The sequence below is a fragment of the Eublepharis macularius genome, chromosome 6, assembly GCF_028583425.1.
Source record: "Eublepharis macularius isolate TG4126 chromosome 6, MPM_Emac_v1.0, whole genome shotgun sequence".
Lineage (NCBI taxonomy): Eukaryota > Metazoa > Chordata > Lepidosauria > Squamata > Eublepharidae > Eublepharis > Eublepharis macularius.
Window position 1 is genome coordinate 63,473,602 of NC_072795.1, and position 23,825 is coordinate 63,497,426.

General features: G+C 45.4%; 2 protein-coding genes across 3 annotated transcripts in view; one reads left to right on the plus strand and one right to left on the minus strand.

Annotated features, from left to right (window-relative positions):
• The window catches only part of DNMBP (dynamin binding protein), a 61,770-nt gene extending 54,339 nt beyond the window's left edge, over window positions 1-7,431 (plus strand). The window contains exons 7-17 of the mRNA XM_054982724.1: window positions 601-748; window positions 1,094-1,111; window positions 1,545-1,744; window positions 2,255-2,385; window positions 2,486-2,590; window positions 3,027-3,155; window positions 3,618-3,950; window positions 4,558-4,740; window positions 4,950-5,148; window positions 5,263-5,696; window positions 5,896-7,431. Coding sequence (XP_054838699.1) covers window positions 601-748; window positions 1,094-1,111; window positions 1,545-1,744; window positions 2,255-2,385; window positions 2,486-2,590; window positions 3,027-3,155; window positions 3,618-3,950; window positions 4,558-4,740; window positions 4,950-5,148; window positions 5,263-5,696; window positions 5,896-6,081 — 2,066 coding nt within the window. The 3' untranslated portion in view covers window positions 6,082-7,431. The remainder of the gene's footprint in view (window positions 1-600; window positions 749-1,093; window positions 1,112-1,544; window positions 1,745-2,254; window positions 2,386-2,485; window positions 2,591-3,026; window positions 3,156-3,617; window positions 3,951-4,557; window positions 4,741-4,949; window positions 5,149-5,262; window positions 5,697-5,895) is intronic.
• Window positions 7,432-7,535: 104 nt separating this feature from the next.
• Window positions 7,536-23,825, minus strand: part of ABCC2 (ATP binding cassette subfamily C member 2) — a 39,881-nt gene continuing 23,591 nt past the window's right edge. For both annotated transcript variants that reach the window (XM_054982722.1, XM_054982721.1), the window contains exons 16-32: window positions 22,913-23,039; window positions 22,282-22,458; window positions 21,381-21,548; window positions 20,804-20,990; window positions 20,460-20,586; window positions 17,993-18,116; window positions 17,398-17,614; window positions 16,498-16,652; window positions 14,914-15,069; window positions 12,012-12,211; window positions 11,504-11,630; window positions 10,957-11,058; window positions 10,682-10,825; window positions 10,398-10,556; window positions 9,599-9,765; window positions 9,200-9,394; window positions 7,536-7,771 (exon numbers count right to left, since the gene is read on the minus strand). In XM_054982722.1, the coding sequence (XP_054838697.1) occupies window positions 7,609-7,771; window positions 9,200-9,394; window positions 9,599-9,765; window positions 10,398-10,556; window positions 10,682-10,825; window positions 10,957-11,058; window positions 11,504-11,630; window positions 12,012-12,211; window positions 14,914-15,069; window positions 16,498-16,652; window positions 17,398-17,614; window positions 17,993-18,116; window positions 20,460-20,586; window positions 20,804-20,990; window positions 21,381-21,548; window positions 22,282-22,458; window positions 22,913-23,039 (2,695 nt within the window). In that variant the 3' untranslated portion in view covers window positions 7,536-7,608. The remainder of the gene's footprint in view (window positions 7,772-9,199; window positions 9,395-9,598; window positions 9,766-10,397; window positions 10,557-10,681; window positions 10,826-10,956; window positions 11,059-11,503; window positions 11,631-12,011; window positions 12,212-14,913; window positions 15,070-16,497; window positions 16,653-17,397; window positions 17,615-17,992; window positions 18,117-20,459; window positions 20,587-20,803; window positions 20,991-21,380; window positions 21,549-22,281; window positions 22,459-22,912; window positions 23,040-23,825) is intronic.

The window sequence follows — 23,825 nt, forward strand, 5'->3', positions numbered from 1 at the left end:
CAAACTGCAGCTCAGTCCTCTGTCTAAATCCATATAAATCAATGAATTTAAGCATAAGATTGCAGTTTTAGACAAATCTCATTATCAAGCTGGGCTTTTCCTGTGTTGTTCTTTTTTAGAAACAGGATATCAGATCAGATGGATTCTTTATCTGACCTAGCAGGGCTCTTCTTATATTCACATTTCAGTACTTGAGCAAGGAACTTGATAGAATGCACCTCCCTTCTAGTCTGAACTGGCACATGAGTTGGAGCAATATTTGGAGATGATTCAAACTCTGTTGAAAGGTTTTGAAAATGGAAAGCCTCTAGCCAGTTTGACATGGAGGAAGAATTCTTCCCTGCTTCTAAATTTGACACTCGTCAGCCTTCAGCCTATCCTTGTTGTCCATGTTGTGCAAGATAAAGAAGGAAAATAATTTCTTTTTAAGTGGGAGAATATCCCAGTGAGTCACAGTTGAGAGTTACATTATACATTTCTGTTGCCAATCTGTGCTGCCTACTGACCAACGGGGCACCTTACCTTCCATGGTGCTTGTATCAGTAAGAGATGCCTAGGAGGGAGTGGGTTGCTAAATGACTTGTCTTTCATGTTCGAAAGGACCGACATTCCTAGCACTTCGGGCTGAGCTGGAGGATGTGTACAAAGTGTACTGTCAGAACCATGATGAGGCCATCGCACTCCTGGAGGCCTATGAAAAGGATGAACGAGTGCAGAAGCATTTGCTGGACTCACTGGAGATCCTTAGGTGAGAGGGTGTGTAGATTCCTTCTCTTTCCCATCCCACTTCTGGATTGGGAAGATCCCAGTTTGGGGAGATAATTTGGCCTAGTCCTTTGTCCTTCGCATTCCTTCATACTCAAGATGGAAGAATATACTTGGTTGCCAGTAGACTGCACTGATTTTTGCTAGGGTAGAATTTGAATTTATGCCCCATATTTGGCCCATACACTCTCTACAGATATGACCCTCGATCACTTATAATGAATAGGGCTTTCCATCTGCAACGAAAGGGTGAAGATTATAGCAACTGCTGGCCCATGTAATCAGCTGCCTTTTCTTTTTTTCCCCCCCTCTGCAACCTGCCTGTCAGGAATCTCTACAGTGAATGGTAAGTGTTTTTTCTATATCATTTGCCTATTGTCCACTGTGTGCCTGATTTTCCTCTGCTATCATTTAAACAAACCTATTATGTACAGCCACAGATAGATATGATACAGTACAAGTGTCTGTCTGGGAAAGAACCAAGCCGGGGGCGGGGGGGGGGTGTTGGAATGGGACTTAACACTTCAGGAAGGTGATGTTGGTCTAGCTACAAGACAGGGATGCATTTGGCGATCTGTGGGGGAGAGTGATGACATCATGCAGTGTGATTATGGCACACAGTGTTATTCAGGGGGGAACCTAGCTTTGCAGGCATGACTTGGGTGTGGAAGTTTTGATTGATGTGGTTTTGAAGGTGTGCTGTAGTGTTGACATGACAGCTAGGCTGGCTGTAGGAGGATGCCTTAGCACTGTGTTCCATCTTTCCTTGTCTTTTTCAGGGGTTGCACCAACTACATTGACTTGGGCTCCTTCCTGATCAAGCCCGTGCAACGTGTAATGCGCTACCCATTGCTGCTGATGGAGCTCCTGAGCGCTACTCCCGAATCTCATCCTGATCGTGCTCCATTGGCAGCCGCTGTTCTGGCTATCAAAGAGATCAATTGTAACATCAATGAGTACAAACGGCGAAAAGACCTAGGTGAGCTTTGTGGACAGCAGAGATGTGTGCCCTTGGGAAGAGGAGGTACAAGAAACCGTTGAGGCGGTCATGGGGGCAGTATGGAGACAAGGGGTTAGCCGCTGTGTGCAGAAGAGCAGGATGCCCATAAGGAGGTTGTGTGTGCATGCACCAAACTTGGTGGGGCTGCTATGAAAAAAAATAGCGAAAGACCCAGTAATGGCTGGTAGTAACTGCATGGTAAAACAGAAAGTCCACTTGATTTAACCCAGTGATGCTGTATTGACAGGGCAATTGATCTAGTTAGTATCCTGTTACAAAGGGGACAGGTCCTTCTGTCTGTCAGAAGGCAGGTACGCCTGCCTATGCTTGATGGTGCTGATCTTACTTGTAAGTGATATGGAGGCAGGGGAGGATCTAAGGTGAAGTGGAAGACTTTGATTGGGCTAAATGGGAGCCAGACAGGGGAAGAAGATACAGGCGGACATGGTAACACTCTGGCATTGGTAATGACCACTACACCTCTTTCAGTGCTGAAGTACCGGAAGACTGATGACGACAGCCTCATTGAGAAGATCTCCAAGCTGAACTTCCACTCCATCATCAAGAAATCCAACCGAGTCAGCAGCCACCTCAAGCACCTCACAGGCTTTGCACCTCAGGTAAGGATGGTCTCTGCCCACATGTTTGTGATCAGTCACTTTGGCCTTACTGCTCAGGAAGCTCTGCAGTGTCTGTCAATGCACTCTCTTTCCCTTGCAGCTCAAGGATGAGGCTTTTGAGGAGACAGAGAAGAATTTCCGGATGCAGGAGCGGCTGATCAAATCTTTCATTCGGGACCTTTCACTTTACCTTCAGCATGTCCGGGTGAATAATTGTGTGGGAGACTTCGAGGAGGATTAGGCTTTGAGATGCCAAGTGGGCTGGTGTGATGTGAACTCCCATGATCCTTACCTGTGCAGCATTTCCTCTGCCTCAGTTGGGATCTTTCTGTGTTTCTGGGAGCTGGTACCAACTAGAGCCAGTGTGATGGAGAAGTTAGCGTGCTGGACTAGGGTCTGGGAGACCCACTGCCATGGAAGCTTGCTGGGTGACCTTGGGCCAGTCACTCACTCTCAGTCTAACTTACCTCACAATGTTGTTGTGATGATAAAAACAAGAAGGAGCGAACGATTCTGTAAGTTACTTTGGGTCCCCATTGGGGAAAAAAGTGAAGTATAGCTTCCTCAATTAGACTTATAGTGCTCTAAAAGGCTCAGCTATAGAGACGGTGGAGCTGACATGTGTGTGTCTTGGCCCTTAGGAGTCAGCTTGTGTGAAAGTGACAGCAGCCATGAGTATGTGGGACTTGTGTATGGAGAAGGGCAGTGCAGAGTTGGAACAGTTCCAGAAGGTCCATCGCTTCATCAGTGACCAGCTCTTCTCTGATTTTGTGAGTTTTTTTGCTCCTTTCCTGTCAGGTTCCTGCTCCTTGATATAGATTCCCAGCCTGCTGCAGAAATTTATAGAAAAAAGGACCTGAGTTTGGAAGAGATTAGAAATTTTCTGTCAGTGTTGATGTAAGGAAGAAACGGGGGTAAATAAGGAGGAGAGAGACCGTACAAGATGATGATGGGACTGCTGGTAGCTGGGCAAGGCTTACCTTGTATTAAGTTGTTGGGATGGAAAGAGACAGTGATCACAAGGCAGCCTGGGAAAAGTTACAAAGAGACGCTGGAAACAGCAGAAACCCTTCCAGTTTCTTTACATTATAAACAAAATGGGAGCAGACCTAAACAGGTCACCTCAAAAGTAAGTTCCAGTGCTAATAGAAGAATGATTGGATGCTTGGGGTTTTCCCAATCCACAAGTGTGATGGTGACAAGATGTAAAGATGCCCTTCTGTGTTTCGTAGAAGGAGCGCACGGAGCGGCTGGTGATCTCTCCTCTGAATCAGCTGCTGAACATGTTTGCTGGACCTCACAAGTTGGTGCAAAAACGTTTTGACAAGCTCCTGGACTTCCACACGTGCACAGAGCGTGCCGAGAGACTTAAGGACAAGCGGACCTTGGAAGAGCTGCAGTCGGCACGCAACAATTATGAGGCCCTGAATACTCAGCTGCTGGATGAGCTGCCCAAATTCCAGTGCTGTGCAAAAGAGCTCTTCACCAGCTGTCTGCGGGGCTATGCAGAGGCCCACTGTGACTTTGTGCACCTGGCACTGCAGGAACTACAACCTCTGCTCTCAGTAAGTACACAGAAGTGGGATAGTGCAAGAGTTTGGTCTGACACGTTTCTTTTTTAATTTCCCATGAAAAGCTGTGAACTGAAGAGCTCCAGTTTTCATTTTTTCAATGACTGAACAATCCACAATCATACAGTTGTTGAGTGGGATGAAAGCACATGCCCCTTTGGGTGGCATTGCTATTTGAAAGTTGGCTGAGGCTGGGGATTGGTTTGGGTTGCTGCTGCTCTCTCTCTACAACTAGAGTGGGATGGCTTTTCAGCTCCCACTTTCCCATAACATAGATATTGCAAGTGGCAATTGTGTTTTGCATCAGTCTTTTTATTCCTTTGTGGAAAAGCCACAAGAGTCTAAAGAGGAAGGGCTGGCTGAGACAAAACACTCCATGGCGTTAGGAGATTCATCTAGGATGCACCTGTCAATACTGAGCTCTCTGCTAGTGTGAAAGAGAGGTCAAGTAGTACTAATCTAATGAGATTTTTCTGGGTTTTCCCTAACTGAAGCCTATCTTCAGACTTTGCCCGTTTTATACAGAAGTGTGGCTAAGCTGACCCTTAGGAGGCTCCTTGTTTCTTTTGCTCTCATGGCTCTGTTACTGTCCTATTTCCAGTTGCTGCAAGTTGTTGGCAGAGAGGGGAACCTGATTGCCATCTTCCAAGAAGAGCACAGCCGGGTCCTCCAGCAGCTGCAGGTTTTCACCTTCTTCCCAGAGACCATCTCTCCTGCCAAAAAGCCTTTCGAGAGGAAAAGCTTGGAGCGCCAGTCAGCACGAAGGCAGCCACTCCTGGGCATGGTGAGACCTGTGGGGTAGGAATCTGTCCTCTCTAGGATGGGAGTAGATAGTTAAATACAGAAATTGCCAAAAGCATGGGTGGTTCATGAGGAGTCTGGGCCTAGTGCATTTGCAAGGGCAAACCTAGGCTCAGCATATAATAGGAGTGTTGAGTGCGGAGGTGCTGCTGCACTGCCTCCCTTTCATAGGTGCTGTCGCTTCCCTCTTAGCCCAGCTACATGCTGCAATCAGATGATCTGCGCACAGCTTTGTTGGCTCGATACCCACCTGACAAGCTTTTCCAAGCAGAGCGCAATTTCAATGCAGCTCAAGAGTTGGATGTCTCGCTATTGGAAGGTGACTTGGTGGGTGTCATCAAGAAGAAGGACCCCATGGGCAGTCAGAACCGTTGGCTCATTGACAATGGAGGTGGGTGAGAGGAGACCTTGCTGACTCCAGGCAGGGTTTGGGCTTCCTTGTGAATGGGATTTGTGCTTATTTCCCTGACAAAGTTTGTAATGTGACCTTCCTTCATCCTCACAGTGACAAAAGGCTTTGTGTACAGTTCCTTCCTGAAGCCTTACAATCCACGATGCAGCCATTCAGATGCCTCCATAGGCAGCCATTCCTCCAGTGAATCTGAGCACAGTGGTTCCTCATCCCGGGGCAGCAGTGCCCCAAGCAGCATACTGAGCAATGCATCGGTGACCATCACTCAAAAGCCTACACAGGACTCTGGTTCCCAAGGGGATGTAAATAGTTCTCTTCAAGCCCTCTCAGAGGTGGATGCTGTTTGTCAACCTGAAGTGAGCCCTGCTGTAGAATCTGCTCGGCCACCCCGTGGTGTTCAAGCCTCTCGCCGATACAGTAACCCTGACTCCCGCAATGGACACACAGCACGGGCCAAGGCTAGGGCAATGCCTTCACTGGAAGATGGCAACTCTAGGATGAAGAACAGCGATTCAAAGGGAAACCAGGTGAACAGGGAAGAGGCATAGGCTCAAGAAATGGAACACAGACACACCTGTTTGAATTCTGTCCTCTGTTCCCACCTAATAAGGGGACAGTTTCGCTATTGGGGTGCATTTGGTGGGGTTCAGAGTGGTGCGGGATAAGAGCTGACGTTTTTGCTCCCTGGGTTGTCATTGATCTCCTTCCCTTTCTTTTTGCTTGCAGGTCTACTATGCTGTTTATACTTTTAAGGGTCGGAATTCAAATGAACTGAGTGTAATGGCCAATCAAAGACTAAAGATCCTACAGTTTGAAGACATCACTGGCAATCAAGAGTGGTGGTTGGCAGAGGCACATGGGAGGCGTGGCTATGTACCGTCCAGTTACATTCGGAAGACTGAGTACACGTGAGACGTGATCTGGCTGAGCCAGAACCTGTTGCCTTAAATCACTGATGGAAGCAGACAGAAGACCAAAGTCAGGAGTCTTGCTCAGTGCTTCATTTCCCATGTGGTCCATGTTGAATGCGTTTGGTAGAGAGTCAGATCAGATTTCCAGTGAAGTTGAATGAGGTGGTCCCATGGGATTCTGCTGTTACACCTGTGAAACAGAACCTCATTGCCTAGCGGGGGAGGGGGAGCAGTTAGCAGTGCTGTGTGAAGTTCATTCCCTCCTGAAATAGGCATTTAGTCTGTTTGACTAACAGGGTTCCAGCCTAGCAGCAGATGATGCATCTGGAAGGGATCTTGCATATACTTCCATTTTGGGTCTAATATGGGGGCGAGTCTGTTTCCTTATAGCCAGTGATGTGTATGTGTGCATGCATGAGTGCTGGCTACTAGGCAACAAAAAGGAAGTATCCCGAGGGCCACTGCGTAGGGCTTCTTTGCTCATCTTCAAGCAGGTTTAGTGCTCACCTTGGATGCTCCAGTCTGTGTGTGAGGGTGATAAAGGGCCTAGTTTGTCCCTTGGGTACCAGTCATGAGGCATTCCTGCTCCAAGGTAAGAACACCTTGCAAGAGGTGCAGTTTCCCTCCCAAGTGCTATTCCGGAATTGCTGTTTGTAAATAAAGTTTCTCTTTTGGAAGTTACTTGTGTTGATGTATGCAGAGCCCCTTGGCCCTAGTCCCCATTTCTTCTTCCCCTATGCTGCAAGTAGCCTGCCTAAGCACTAGTACATAGAGGCTACTATGACTAGTGTCAAAAATATTGTATTGGACCAATTATGAATGGTAAATACTGTCTAAAAATAGGGGTTGAGAGTGAGCCAGTTCTCATGAGTGAGACTACCAATCCCCTTAAGCCTTGTACAATGAGTAAAGTGAGACTGCTCAAAAGCAACTGACTAGACTATTTTTACATCCAGTACAACCCAGAAAGAAGGATGAGAAAAAATGGCTTGTTTAGAAACAAAATTACTAAGTGATCACTTCTCTAACATTTTTCAGTGTTCTAAAAGTCTCATATGACTCTTAAGCTTTCCTCTACCTCAAGTGAACATGAAAAGGCTGATGGAGGAGTGCATGAAGAGGAAACTAGCTCTGTGGAACTTCCAGAACACTGTGAAAATGAAGGGAAGTGTATGTCATAAATGGAAAGCAAAAGACCTTTGTGACCATGACAGGGCATGGCAAACGATTGCAAAGTCTAAAAGTCACCCTTCCCCCCACCCACCCCCAAAAGGTTGAGATTCTCAGAGTTACATCTGAAAAGAAAAGTTTCAAACATCTTTCCCAGCTTACAAAGTAAAGGTGAGGTAAAGCTGCAAGCTTCTGACTGAGCCAGGTATACCTGTAGCCTGTGCTTCGGTTCAGCATCAGGAAATTATCAGGAGCTGATCCATGAACTGCAAACATAGCCATGGCTAATGGATAAGATATATTATTACAAAGAAGCAAAGGCTGGCCCTTGGACAGCCACAACAGTCCTGAAATATGGTTAGCCCAGCCTCGATCTGGCTGCCTTTGTCTCATATAGGACAGTGTTCTGGATTCCAACAATACCAGCATCCTTTGCCATGTCAGCAAAGATGCCATCTTCTTGAAGCAGCTGCTCAGGGCTGTTGAACTCCACAATCTTCCCAGCCTGAAGCACCATCACCCTGAAGAGAAAAAAGAAACCTGAGCTTCCATGATAGCACCCAAACTGCCATTCACCTCTTCTTTTGCCTCCTAGAATTGTAATTGGGAGAGAGGAAGGGTTGCAAAGAAAATTGACCTCACTGATTCTGAAATTGTGGACCAATCTGCATATTTATATAATCTCTGCGATTTTTTAAATGCAGGCAAATGCTGAAGCTTTTTCTTTAGGGAGGAGGGATGTAAATGATGACAGCAACTTAAAAACTCAAGTTCTACTGCACTCCTGCACCAAATGCATGGAATGATGGCAAGAGGGGTGTATTGCTAAGTTTGCACATATTCCTTGTCACAAAATGTGTAAGATTCAAGACATATTCGGTATGTTTGTACTGGAGTGTAGAAAGAACTCTTTTTTGTTCTGTAAGATTTAAGTCTAACAGTTCCAAAACTGATGGTATTGGAGGAAAGGCTCCACCAGTGGTACAGCAGATTGAAGGAGAAAACTGGACAAGTGATAGGATTACTGGCCGTCCCCTGGTAGGAAACAACAGCGTAAGTGGTAGGCGAGATACCTTCATTAAATGGTCCACCACTTTAGGTAAAACATACTAGTTATTACCCTAACCGTACCTTTAAATTTTTATTTTTAGGTACCATTAACATCACAGTACCCCAGCCCTTTTAAAACTGTGGATGAATGGGAATCACAGGCTCGGTGACTGGGCCAAAAGTTTGGGCTGATTTGTTGGTTTGTTATGTTCTGTTTTGGAAGGATTGGTTTCTGTAAAACAGATGTTATAGTTTCATAGATTTCCATACAGAGCTACATTTGTAGTGAGTTTACACCCAAATCCTGGATGCCAAATTGAGTTAAAAGCTTTCTAGAAATCTATCATGCTTTTGTGTTGTTTATGTTTTATCTAAAAGGCCACAGTATACAGCTGGTTTCCTAAGAAGGAAAAATTCTCGATTCGCGTGGATTAAGCTATGCATTTTCAAGCATTTGGTTAGTCTTTTGTTAATTGTAATTGGCTCATTTCTAAAGTTGTTGCTAACATACATTTCTCCATGCTGAAACAATTTCTCTGCTTGCCTATCTCAGAGAATAACCCTACTTAATAATTTCCCACTAATTAATTTTTAAAACCATGCTTATTAAGGGCCCTGTTTCAGCATATGAGCATACATTGTAGAATGGCACCAAGCTTTTTGGATTGTAGTTTCTGAATGTGGCCTTTCTGTTCTAAGAATGTTCAGTAGGAATTTAAAGTTTACTGAATGACAGCTTAGTTCATTGTGACAGTAGGTGCTTCCTTTCCTATATTTACTCCACTGCAGAGCTGGAGGCAACTTAGAGGTCTGTCTCCATTCTGTTGTTCAGGAGCGAATAACGACATGGACAGTCTAGCTGTGCATGATCCCTAAGCATGGCCAGTTTCACCCCATACCTGTGGCTGTCCATGATGGTGTGTAGCCGATGAGCAATGGTGAGCACAGTGCAACTAGCAAACTCGCTGCGGATGGTCTCTTGGATCAAGTGATCTGTTTCCATGTCAACAGCTGCTGTGGCCTCATCCAGAATCAGAATTTTGGATTTACGGAGGAGGGCTCGGGCCAGACAGAGAAGTTGTCTCTGTCCCACACTGTGGGAAAAAGAATGATCACTAATGCTATCTAGATAAATTGACATCGTTGCTGGAAGACTGATACAAACATGGGTCTGCTTAATGATCCCCAACAGTCAAACCCAGCTGTGACTGAAAGGGAGTAATGTAGCCAAGGGAGGCTGAGGCCATGCCTGTACAATAAGGACATAGAGTATCAAAACAGCCCTCACCATCCAATACCTTAAGTTCTCTCCAGCTTCACTCACTAAATGTAACAGTCTCTCAGGTAGGTCATGCACATAAGACTTCAGGTGCGCTAACTCCAGAGCACGCCACACTTCCTCATCTGAGTACTGGTCAAATGGGTCCAAATTCATGCGCAAGGTCCCCGAAAAGAGAATGGGATCCTGCAAGTGTGGAGGCAAAAGGTAATCGCAGGGGGAAGAAGCTAAGCTAGCTGTGAGAAGAGATAGTTTGAGCCAACTATGTCTTTCTTCCCCTGGCTGATAGCAAGCATCCAAAAATCAAGAATGAAATCCATGTAATACTTTTTATTACGACCAACCAAATTGATACAAAACATTGCACAAGCTTTTGACCCCACAAGCACTCTTTATCAAGCTGGATATTACAAGATTTTAAAAGACAGAAAAGTGGAAAGCAGCTCTCTCAGACCTGATCTTCAGTGAGATGCCAGCAGGCTCTAAACTTAACTTGATTGCTGAGTGAAGGGCATATCTGTCAGTACAGAAACTCTGCCACAGGCTTTATAGTATCCTCGTCTATAAGTATCTCCCTCCCCTGCACTGTATATATTATCTTTTTACTTGTTATATTATAAAGAGCTAGTATGTTGTGACCACAGAGCATAGGCAACTGGCAAAGGAAACCTTGCTCCAAGAGAACTAGTGTGGCTAACTCAACGAAAGAGGGAACATAAACCACTTCAGCCAGAGCTCAGTTTCAGGGCTCAACTCCTCCCTCATCAGGCAAAGCCTGACCACCAGCACCATCTCTCCAAATCCAGTTGGTGACTCACCTGCGGGATGATGGTGAGGTTCCGGCGCAGGTCATGTAGGCCAAGGGTGGCTATATCGAGCCCATCAATCAGGATCTTTCCCCCAGCTGCTTCCAAGATGCGAAAGAGGCAATTAGTGAGAGAGGATTTCCCAGCTCCTGTGCGGCCCACAACACCAACCTGAAGAGAGGATCCCAAAAGCTCAGGTAAGATGTAAAGCCCAGCATAAAAGATCAAGGCTTTGGCCACCTCATCCCCACACCTACAGGTTTCTCCCCACTGGCATAACCTCAATAAGATCTCACCTTCTCAGTGGTCTTGATATCACAGTTGATCCCATCAAGAACCAGCTCTAGCTCAGGTCGATAACGCACCCGGTAGTCCTTGATACAGATCTCCCCTTTACTGGGCCAGTTGGGAGGTGGTCTCTGTGCTGTCACCCATGGCGCCTGCATAACAAGCATAAAAGATGCTGGAAAACATTTCATTAGAGCTTCTCCCCCATAGCTTTGGGCACTTGCTCCAACCCTCCAATATTATTATTTTTTTTGGATTCTGCACAACCCCGTGCTCCTTATACCTCATTTGCCACCTGTGTATATTCATGCACTCGTTCTACAGCCACAATATTGGTCTCCAGCTCTGATGTCATCCGTACCAACCAGTTCAGTGTCTGGGTCACCTGCATAACAGGAAAGATGGGGTCACTATGCTATCTTTGCTTGTCTAGCTCTCCAAATACCACCAAACACAGTGAATGCTACATGTCCTATTTGGGCACATCTGCAGGTCCAAAAAAATGTCACTTGCCATAGAACTTGGACACAAGGAACTATATTCCTTTTCCAAGAATAGCCTCCTTTTCCAATTCTCCATATTACCCAGTGAACAATCACAGAGTTTCATGAGGGCAGGCTCTGCTTCCCTCACCCTAGATTTATATCTCACTTTATTTTCCATACATGGTAGCTTATAACTAGTAAAAATACATAATCAAAAATACAAATTACAACCATATCCTAAAAGATTTCAAAAATCTGGTAGCCGGCCTGTTAGTGTATGTACCCAACAGCTCTAGCCTGCCCACCTCTTTGCTCAAGGGCGACCATCCTCAGTCACTTACGTACGTTGAGAGCTGAGGAGATGGAGAGTCCCACAATGCCGCTTGTCGAAGAACCTCTGGCGAAGACAGCTAGCAGTGCTGAAAAGAAAACCACCAGATTCCCCACTAATTCAAGGCGTACAGCCAACCACCTGTAGAAAGGGACAAGTGGGGAAGGATCAAGTCAGCTTTCCACAAGTTCTTCAGACAGTACCCCCTCATCCTCAGTCTGCACCATATCTTGCCCAAACTGTATCATCTAGTGGGAGAGAGAAAGGGCAGCTCTGAAGTTTCAGAATTTCAATAAAGACTCTGAAGCACAGCTTATTAAAGGCCCAGTCAGGTGCCTTCCTCAGTCAACTGATCAAAATAGCACAAACATCTGATGTAGATGGAAGTCATTAGACAAACCAACATAAAACTACTGTTGCGTATGGTCTTCAGGAAAACCCACTTGTTGATGTCACCTGAGGTCAATGGTCCCTTCAGTCTTTTTACAAAACAAGCTGAGTCTGACCATGTTATAATCTCACCTGTTGGATACAATTGAAGAGTATACACACTTCTGATTAAAGTCCACAATTTTCTCATTGTGCAGCAGGAAGCGTTCTTGGTGCCTGTAGGCCCGGATAACAGAGAGACCTGACACCGTCTCACCAAAGTGGGAATAGATGGGAGACCGGGTGACCGAGTCCAGGCGCCGCAGCTGGCGAGATGTGGCCACATAGAATTGCTAGGAGCAGAGAGACATCCCTGTGAGGTGCACAAGCAGGACAGGGACCTCAAAGTCATGCTAGGGGGGGAGGGGGTCATTTTCCTTTCCCTCATAAAGACAATTCCTTTTAGATTGCAACAAATACTAGGCCATACAGCCATACACATATTCTTGGGAAAGGACCCCAGAAATCATGTCTTTTTTGGTCCATGTTTAAGGCAAAGGCCTGTGTCTGCATGCCACTGGTACATTTGCAAAAAGGTTGCAAAGACAAGAAGCCAGGCCTTCAGCGTGCCAGAGCAAAGGCAGAGCTCCACAAACCTTGTAAAGGTGGTGACTGAAGCTTTTCATCTCTATGTTACCAATTTTAGTACAACATATGAAGCAAAATCCTGCAAGCCCTAGAAAAACGACTTGAAAAAAAGGGTTTTTTAAAAAAATTCCAAAGTCTGCTTTGTGAAAAGGAATGCTTTGTGGGGTTGAGGTTTCTTTGTCTTTATACACCATAGCCTCAAACAAAAATGGTTTCCAAAGGTGTGGCTTGTCAAAATGTACCACTCGCCAAAAAATTTCACACAAGGAAAGGAAACTTGATGGAGAATTTTTTGTAGAAAGATTTTTTAAAAAGTCAGTTTTCTCTAGGCTTTACCACAGGCTTGAATATTGTTAAGGCCACTGATTTCAATGGCCTTAAACATGTTTATCTTAGTATTGGCTTGTGGCTCCTGTCTTTATGAATATCAGGCAAATCTATTCAGAAAATGAAATATATATGATGGTTTTATACCAATGCCATTTGGAATATTCAGTAACAGTTTGTTCCCATTATGAATATTGCCAAAACTAACAAATACATTTATGTATTACAGAAGGGATGGAGAAGCAATCCCTAAAAAAATCACAGCAGCCCAATTAGGCCAGTTTGGCCTGCGCTCAGCAGGCCCAGCTAAGCAGCCCCAGCCAGTACTTGGATAGGCACAAAGGAAAATTTGGGTTGCTACATGGAGGAAGGCAATGGAAAACCACCTCTACTAATCTCCCTAGAATGCCCCCTGGGAGGGGTCACCATGCATTGGTTGTGACTCAGTGGCACATGCTTCAAGAACTTTTAAAAAAGCATAGTTTGCAGTGTGACAAGATAACCAAGACTTGCTGCTGCCACCATGTTAGAAGCATGTTCCTCTTCACTTTGGATACTGAGATCATTTCCTAGCCGCTGATGGCCATAACTCCTTCCAAGAATAAACCTTCCAGACAGGAATAGCTTTCTGGGCTGGTATAGAAGACATCTGGTCTCGGAATTTCATTTCTGCTAATTGTGAAATTCTTATTTTTCTTTCAAAAATAAGGCTAAGAGCGGGACCACAAGTGACGCCTGACACAGGTTGGACACTAGTCAGCTTCCCTCAAGTTTTGATGGGAAATGTAGGCATCCTAGTCTTGCAGCTTGACTCTCTGACTGCTGTCCAATGGACTTTTCAACTGTCGCTTGTCCAACATTCCGCCAAGCTGCCTACATTTCCCATCAAAACTTGAGGGAAGCTGGCAAGTGTCCAACCTGTGTCAGTCGTCACTTGTGGTCCCGCTTTAAGTTCTTCATGCTAAAGGAGAGGGAATTACAGATCTGTTACCTTATCCAGAATAAAAAGAAGTAATATGTAGCAACTGAGAATGCAGGGTAGAGCCCATGTACAGTAGAGGTTAGACTTATCAGACTAGGACCTGGGAGACATTGCCATGGAAGGTTGCTGGGTGGCCTTGGGCCAGTAATACACTCTCAGCCTAACCTGCTTCACAGTGGTGTTTGAAGATAAAATGCAAGAGGAAATAATGTTGCAAGCCACTTTGGGTTCCCATTGTGAAGATGTGAGGTATAAATGAAATAAGGGTAGCTTTAGAGCTGAGCAGTTGTTTTAGGTAGTCTGTAATATAATATAGCACATACATCTTAAGGTAATAAGCAAGAGGCACAAAAAGTGGCCTGGTATAGCCTGATCTTGTCAGTTCTCAGAAACTAAGCAGTGTCAGTACTTGGATGAGAAACCACCAAGGAAGACTTGCAGACTACCTCTGTTTCTCACCTGCCTTGAAAGCCCCTTGCTGGGGTCGCCATAAATCGGTTGCAACATACATATATTCTTAAGCTCTGTTTTTCACTACCACTTTGTGCACTTTTGCTGAAAAGGCAACTAATAAATATTTTAAAATTAAATACATACATACATACAGTCTTAACAAGCAAGGCTTCTTATACAAAAAATCGACTATAGCAACAAGACTAGTTAGTTATTTATAAAGATGAGTCCTTTCTGGGTATTTTGAGAAAAATAATGAACACATGGGGAGGGCAAGGAGTAGGTTCATGGCAGTAAGCACTAGTTCTGGCATTCATCATAATGCATATTCAGATACTGTATGTGTACTGCCAACAAGATCCCTAGCATAGTTCCTAATCATACTAGGGAGAAATGTGTATGCATATAGGTTCCACACATGCTTTCCAATGAAAGCAGGTAGGCTCGGGATGGAGCTTGCTACTGCAATCCCATTTCCCCCACCCCAGGCACATTATCCCCCTCACAGAACATCCGAAAAGGGCCTTTGTCTTCGCCACTAATGGACAGCAGGGTATGTTTCGGAACAGAAATCCTGGGACTCAAGGAAATGCTATAAAGATGTTAGTAAGAGGAGGCTGCTGGAGACACTGAGTCACAACTTACTTGAACAAAGTAGTAGAGGATACCCAGTGGCAGAATGACAATTGCAAAGTAAGGTGTAGCCAGGCAGATTAGCAGCAAGGTACTGAGAATTCCCAAAAAGCAGCTCAGCCAGCTGCGGAATGACATCGGAATGGTCTCATCCACTGTGAAAATGTCCTGTAAAGGAAGAGGAAGATGAGAACAGACATGGTGGCAAGGAGCACACACAGCTTTAAGATTAGATAAATTCATAGGAGAGAGACAGTGGGTGGATTTTAATGTGGGTTACTCAGATCCTAATCCAACAATCTAACCACCACACGTCCCTGATTCTCACTGTTTATATAGTGTACCATTAGTGTACATGGTGCTTTGCAGAGTTTTATAAGGAAAAAATAGGACCCAGGAGCTTGCAATCTAACAGATAACAAAGAGAGAGAACATAGAGTGAGAAAAAGACAATACCTGATGCCAATCACACTGGCCACAGATATAAAAAAGCAGGGGGTTTTTTTTCAGCTGGAACGCGGTGGAATGGAGTTCCGGAACCTCTTGAAAATGGTCACATGGCTGGTGGCCCCACCCCCTGATCTCCAGACAGAGGGGAGTTTAGATTGCCCTCCGTGCCACCAAGCGGCGCGGAGGGCAATCTCAACTCCCCTCTGTCTGGAGATCAGGGGGCGGGGCCACCAGCCATGTGACCATTTTCTCCAAGGGCAACCCACTGAGTTCCACCACCTCTTTTCCCAGAAAAAAAGCCCTGGTGAAAGGAACATGTATCAAGCCATCCAGTTAACTGAGGATTGGCAGATGTGCATCTTAGCTTCTAAAGGCAAATGTGACCAGTTATGCTGAATCAAAGTAACAAACTTGCAGCTAGAAAACAGGGTTGCCCCTACCTGTGACTGTTGTTCATTGAGTGTTCTTCTGTACAGGCACACATGGAAAATGCACAGAAGACACAACGATACAAAGTCACATATCCTTTATTTTTCCTGTTAATTCACTTTTTCGTGTTCTACTAATTCAGTTCAATATTTTCTTCTATAATTTTTTATTTTATTTAACCAATCCTATAATCTGTTTATCCATTTTTATCCAACCCTTCCTCCAAGGAGTTTGAGATGACATGTATGGTTCTTCCCCTACTCATTTCACAACCCTGTAAGATAGGTCAGACAGAGAGACTGATTGGCCCAAGGTCACCTAGTGAACTTCATCACTGAAGGGGGCTTTAAACCCTGTCTTCAGTGTCCTAGATTTACCCTTTTACCACTTTACCACACCAGCTCTCAGTATGTATTGGTATTGTTGCTGTATCAAAGAATCCAGAAAATGCATCTATCATTGTATGCTTGAGGGATGATATGTTTCTATGATGGGTGCAGCTGAGGGTACAAAAAGACACTCTGAGCCATATATAAGCTACACTAGGTCTGACTCTGCAAATAGCTTTTCTGAAACATTGTGTGTCAAACTGAGTTTGGGCCCCATTTCCCAACATGCTCTCGGCATGGTATTGTATGAGAAACTAATCCATTCCCCCAAGTCAAGTCCCTGGCACTGTCAGGGAGCTTGCAGGCTTTACAAAGCATGAACTCATACCTTGGCAAACCTATTCACAATGCGGCCTGTTGGCGTTGTGTCAAAGAAACTCATGGGCGCTCGGAGGATGTTACTGAGCAGCTCCTGGTGCAGGGTGCCAGAGGCCTGAACAGCACCACGGGCAGCAAGAAAGGATCCGGCCAGTAGAAAGATAGCTGGAACAAATACATACACTGATGAAGGCCTGACTTGTATGGGGATCCTGGCAGGGAATTCAAGTAGAATATGCTGGGATCTCACAAATCCTTTGGACTCTTAACTGGCTAAAGCAGCTGCAAAAAGTGTTTCCTACAACCTCAGTCTAGCCTGGAAGATGGCCCCCTTCCTCAACACAGCCAATCTGGCCATATAGATCCATGCCATGGTAATATCAAGATTTGAGTACCGTAATGCAGTATACATAAGTTAACTTCAGACTCTCCAGTTGGTGCAGAACACTGTAGCTCAGTTATTACCAGAAGCCGGCAAGTAATAGTAACAGAATAAATAGCTTAACATTAAAGAAAATTGAGTTTTAAAAACAGGAACACAAATTAAAAAACCCAAAAAACCCTGTTACTCTCCACAGTTAATAGAATCTGGGTGATAGGCCACAGGAAAAACCATGATCTGAGACCCTGGAGAGCCGCTGCCCGTCAGAGGAGACGTTGCCAACCTTGACTGACCCATCGGCAACTTCACGTGTTCAGAATATTCAACATCTTTTGGGGTGTAAATTTCTATATTATGATAGTCGAAATATGGGGCCTAAAGCTATCAGCTATCTACACTGACTGCAATCATACATAATCCCTTCAACTACAGTTTATTAACACAATCTCTTCCAGTCCTTGTGATGGTGGTGCAGCAGATCCTACCCACTCTACATTTCTTGATCAGCTCTGTTTTTCAGAAGTATACCTTGGCCCACACCGAGTGCCCCAAAGACTCCAACACGCATGTCACGTTGGGCGGCTGAGTAAGTCTCGGTCAGGTTTAGAGCATCATCTGTCCAGTCACTGAGCCACAGGCTGGAACCAACTGAGGCTACGTATTGCCCTATGTAGGCGATGAAGACCAGTGTTGAGAATCCCCAGCCCACAGCCTGCAAATACTGCAGATACACAGAGAACTTCACCTGCAGGACAGAAATTTGTAATTAGCCATTTGCCTTATAGTGAGTTCCCATAATTCAATAGTAATTACATTCCCAGCCCATGCTATAGTCCTTGAGCGCATTAACATGGTATTAAGTACAGCTGCTTCTTGGAAAGCTGTCATGGGCATCACCAATCAGGCCCAGTTTTAAAGGAGGCCATGGTGATGAAGCATTATTATCCTTCTTCCCTGGAGCTGATGGGATGATGAGTTCCTGGTCACCTCCTGTAAAGGGGATTTTCTGCATTCTCCACTCAGCTATGCAACAAGGCTCCTGTAGTCTCCCTTTTTCTGAGACCTGCTGTGATGTGTGCTCATGTTATGAGCCAAAAGGGTGTCTTTGGTACCCCTCTCTCACCTTGCCAGTTTCCACAGCCTCCTTTTCAATCAGCCGCTGTCCCTTCACTTCCTCCATGGACTTCAACCTCTGCAGTTTTCTTTGACTGGCCCTGACAAGGGACATGTTGCTGCTGGTGCTAAGGCTGGAACAGGAAGACAACAGTGAGGGATAGTTTCTGTAATCTTTCCTTTCTCGCCCTGGCATTACAATACCCCACCTTCTTTTCTGCTGCTGAATGATGTTGCACAACATTTCACATATTCAGTTTTTGGTTCCCCATCTCCAATGTCATTGTCCCACATCATTTTAAATTCTCCCATTTTCTAGTTGACGCTGCTGCCTCCCTACTCCTCCTTCCTGCACCCTCCTTCCCTCTTAACTTCCTCCTCCTCCTCTTCATGCAGCATCTTCGGTTGGGATGAGGAGGAGGTGGGAAGAAAGATCACGGCAACGCAATTAAGCTTCTGAGCAAAACTTCAGAAACATGCCTGATACATGAACCTGAAAAAGGACAGGGTGGGGGGCGGGGTGGTACTCATTCTCCAGTTCAGTTTGGCAATACAGAGCAAATTGGGTAAAATTTGGCCATTGTTTCCAATAGGAAATGCAATTTGGGGCTTTCCAGGAGTCTTGGGGGGCATTTTAGGGACTGAATGTTACCAAATTTGCTGGGAACCTACGTCTAGCTGTTCTCTAACGATTCCCCGTGTTTCATGAAGATTGGACTTTGAGGGGGCATTTTAGGGCCCCAAAAGAAGATGCCCCCAGCCACATTCAATCTCCATTATTCCCTGGGGGGATAGGGGTGACATTTTGCAAAAAAAATCCACTAAATTTGCAGGGGAGCTAGTCCTATCTTTCCCCTAAAGACCCCCCCCCCCCCAAAGTTTCAGGGAAAATCAACCCTGGGAAAGGCATAATCCATGGGTTTCCCCAGTTCCTGTCAGTGTTTCTTCACAATTGAAAAAACAGTGTGGCTGATGGCACCTACTTTGAGAGGCTCCAAAATGACCTCCCCAAAGTCCAAAATCCTCCAAATTTGCAGGAGACTTACTCCTCACTGTCCTCTAAAGACATCCCACGTTTTGGGGATATTGAACCCCGGGAAAGGTATGATCAATGGGTTTCTCCAGTTCCTGTCATTTTCTCTTCACATTAGTAAAAAACAGGATGGCTGATGGCACCTACTTTGCGGGGCTTCAAAATGACCTCCCCAAGGTCCAAAATCCACCAAATTTGCAGGAGACCTACTCTTCACTGTCCTTTAAAGACCCCCCAAGTTTCAGGGAGATTGAACGCCAGGAAAGGTATGATAAATGGATTTCCCCAGTTCCTGTCATTTTCTCTTCATAATAATAAAAATGGGGTGGCTGATGGCACCTTCTTTGGGGGGAGCTTAATATGGCTCCCCAAGATCCAATCTCCCTGAAACTTTGGAGGGGGGGGTGGTCTTTAGAGGACAGTTAGCAGTAGGTTCCCTGAGAATTTTGTAGATTTATTTTGCAAAATGCCACCCCTATCCCCAAGGATAGCCCCCATAGTTTTCCCCATAGATAATAATGGAGATCAGAGGTGGCTGGGGACAAACAGGCAGGGAAGAGTTGATTCTGGTTGACAGCAAGAAATGCTTCTGTGGCTTCTGACAAGGATTGTCCACCCTCCTTTGCATAGATTCCCCCCCTTCCTGGCAGGCCGAGCTGCAAGATCTTAGCAGAGGTGTGGAATCTCTGTTTTCAGTGCCCCCCCCCCCGCAAGAAACCCAGCGGAGTTTTTTTCCCTATATGTCCAATTATATAAACAAGTCTCCCTCTCAGAAAAACTGCAAAGGAAGGTTTGAGCATGCGCGAAGAGAAGGTGCATCATAGGATACTGTCGCTCATCTGGGAGGAATGGGGAAGAAACACGTGCCAATCTGAGCATGGAATTGAGTGCAGTGTAGCCACATTGTTTGAGTGAACAGGAAAGCAATGAGGAAACACGTGTAAGTGCATTCACGTGTCATACCCATGTAATTTGTCTCATGTAGTTGGCTCTCAGAGGGTTGTTGTAAGGATAAAATGGAGGAGAGGAGAGAACCACATATGCTGCCCTGAGCTTTCTGCAGAAAGAGTAGGATAAAAATGCACTAATATAAATAAATAGTTCTGGGACCTCCAAATACATGAGTATGTTGACAGGATGAGTGTGGAGAGGATGAAACAATTGGCTGATGGATCTGTTCACAGACTTCAAGGGAAGAGAGGTTGCAAAATGTTTAAATAAAAACTTTCTTTTAATACCAGCTTCATAGTGGGGTTCTTCCCCCCCCTCCCCACCTCAGGGCCTAAGTAGAGAAGGCAGAGGAATGATCTAAAAGAAAGCAGCGGAGGGATATATGGGACTGGTGAAACTAAAAGGGAACAGAATGGAGATGGAGGAGAGCAGGGAAGTAAATTCAGGATAAAGTAGCCATGGGGTCTGGCCAGAGTTCATGCAAGGCCCTGACCTGCGGGTGAAGTTTTTCTGCTGGATACTGGCTTCGCTCTTCTGGGTCATGGTCACCACATCAGCTGGCATCTCTTCAGCTCCAGGCTCAGGGTCTCCATCTAGTTCCAGCTCCTCACCTATCCCCACTAAAAGCCAAATACATGGAATGATCAGACATCAGGATGGTGGGAACTGCAGGAAGAGTGAATCTTAAGGGCTACCATATTAGGTCACCGTACAGATGGGTACTTGTCTCTGCTGTTCAGAATCAAGCTTTGACATGTGACTCATACTTGACTAAGATGCATTGTACAAGGTGATCTTGACTAGGTTCCTTAACCCATTTAGAGTGATGCCTCTTACCTATGGCTTCCTCTTCAGGCATGTTCTCTTGCTGGTTCCCATATGTGCTGAGTAACTGAGCAAATTCCCCACCATTAGCCAGTAACGTGCTATAAGAACCCTGTTCTGACACAGCTCCAGCCACCAGCATCACAATGTCATCAACTTGTGCCAAGAAATTCAGGCTGTGGGTCACTAGGATCCGTGTCTGTGGTACAAACCAGTATACTAATATCAGAGGACTGTATAAAGATGGCATCCATACCAGCCAGACCCCCCCCAGACTTTTGCCTTTAAATAGGCAGGGCCTATAATGAATACTCACCCACATGACAGTCTGTCTTTTACCTAGGACCTACTTTTCAAACCTAAGCCCATTCTTCAGAATCCAACCACTATATGCTTTGGAAACCCTCAGTCTCCCTTCCCCCGACCAAATGGCCTCTCATGCCTAGAAGTCAGGCCCTAGAAAACCAACTCAGCTTACATCAGTTCTATTCATCCAACTTCCAAAGCCTGACACCCACTTTCTCCCCAATGAATAATCCTTTCATAAGAGCACTACAAAACTAGGCCCATGGGGCAATCAAAAACTCACTTTATGCTGCAGCAGCCCATCTGGTCCCAGTACTTTGTCAAAAATGTGTCGTCCTACATGTGAATCCACAGCTGAGAGGGGATCATCCAGCAGGTAGACATCTGCATTGTTGTATACAGCTCTAGCCAAGCTAACACGTTGTTTCTGGCCTCCACTTAGGTTAATGCCCTGAGGAAGTAAGCAGCCAAGCTAGGACTTCTGGGCCTTCTCTGTGATTCAAGGAGTCCCGAGTACAACTCTATCCCAAGCACAATACAAGAACTCAGAACTCATGCACAGTAGATCAATTCAGGAAGTGAGCCAAGCCAGAATTATACATCAAATTGCAAACCAAACCAAACACAATTTAAAAAATAATACTGAGGGTACACAAAACAGACAACCCTCTTATCTGGAAAAGTAAGATGCCCCCAAACAGATGAGCTGGTACTTTCCAGAAACCTCCGCAACCCAAACGTTATCTATACCTGGCATGCAAATATTAACTTTTTGGTCACCTGGAGGCAAACAAAAATCACCTCTAGATGAACAGATGAAGAAACATCTGTGAGCCAGAAGATTCACAAAATTTGCTTACAGCTAATAGCTAATGGTCCAAACAAACTACATTTTCTTTCAGGCCGCTAGCATGCTGTAAAAAAACAAAAATCAGCTATATGTGGGCTAGCTAGTATTTCTGGCAGGCAAATAAAACTCTTCTGGACTTATTTGCAAGTTTGCTAAACTTATCAAACTATAGGAACAGTCTATATTCCCATTCACATACAGGAGTCACAGGTTTGCCTACATAAAAATTGCCGTGCTGCAGTGATCAAAAGGCCATTCAGCCCCCTTGTCCTACTTGTATCACCATTCCACATCACCAACCTGCCCCTTCTGCTACTGAGCCCAAAGATAATACCTTCTCCCCAATCTCTGTGAGGTCTCCTCCTGGAAGCAGCTGCAGGTCTGGAAGGAGGGCACATGCCTTTAACACCTCTTGGTAGCGGACTTCATCAAGGGGTGACCCAAAAAGGATGTTATCCTTCAGCGTGGCATTTTGAATCCATGCTTGCTGAGGCACATATGCCACAGAGCCCTGCAGAAATCCACATCCAGGTATGAACAGAGTTTATGAAGGTACCTAAGCCAAGCTGTAGGAAGGCAGTGAAATATACAGGGCAACATCGGCACTCTGAAATGCTATTAAAAAGTTTTCCAAGGAAACCTTCCAGCTGATCAGCTAGCCAGTTGAAGATTCAAAATGCTATCCAGGCCCCTCTGGCACATGATATCTGAGTAGGTTTTACACTCTCTATATTACATTAAGAAAGGTGAGCCTATGAAGGACCAAGTCTAGAGAGACTTTGCATAATGGAGGAGCATGGCTCACAACTTTATTGCACTCTTTGTTTACATAACATGTGTATTAACCATGTGGATTTTCTATAGTTCTGTTTCAACACACACGGCTGCACTCCCTCCATATTTCCACTACTTCACACAGAATCCTTGCTTTCTTGTCTCACATTACCCCACTCGTCTTTCCTCACCTGAATATTGATATGCCCCTTGATGTTCTCCATCTCACCCAATATGGCTGATAACAAAGAGGATTTTCCGGATCCCACGGGGCCCACTATGGCCACCAAGCACCCATGTGGAATTTTCAGGGTTATGCTGCAAGGAAAAGTAATAATAATAGTAATAATAAAAGCAGAGTGCCTAGAGTGGTAAAGAAAGTCAATATTATTATTATCCCCATAACAGGAGAGCTGGGGCTGAGACAACTGGCTTATCCAGGGTCACTAACTGAGCTCATGGTAATAGTGGGATTTGAACCAGCAGATTGCTGATTTGCAGCCCTACCACTTAACCACTATACTACAGCAGCACAGACCTATGATAGATATGTATTTATTTATACTCCACTATTCTCCCCAAAGCATTTACAACTAGAGATGGGCACGATCTGAATTACGATGTCAAAAAAACCCCGATTTTGGCATTTTCGCCATCGTGACTCAGCTAATCGGTTCTGTCCATGGCAACCGATCCAGCGGTCGGGAGTTTGCTTGTTCGGGACTTGATTGGATGGGTCAGTTTCTGTTCGGAATTGCAGACACTCTGGCACTAGTAATTTATTCCCGGGGCAACAGAGTTAGGGAAATGAGCTGTGTTTGCCCTCCTTCTGTCGCCCTCAAAACACGAATGGAAGCCCAGCAGGCTTCCTTCCAACCACGGAGCAGCAACCCAGGGGAGGGAGGGGAAAGGGGGTGGGCACAAAGGAAAGGCAAAAGGCAGCGCGGGAGGCTGGGAGGCAGCCTGCGCCGTTTGCCTTTCCCCAGGACAAGGGGCGCGTGGGCAAGCCGGCCGCCCCTTGTCCTGGGGAAAGGCAAAAGGTAGTGCGGGTGGCTGGGAGGCCGCCTGCGCCGTTTGCCTTTCCCCAGGACAAGGGGCGCGTGG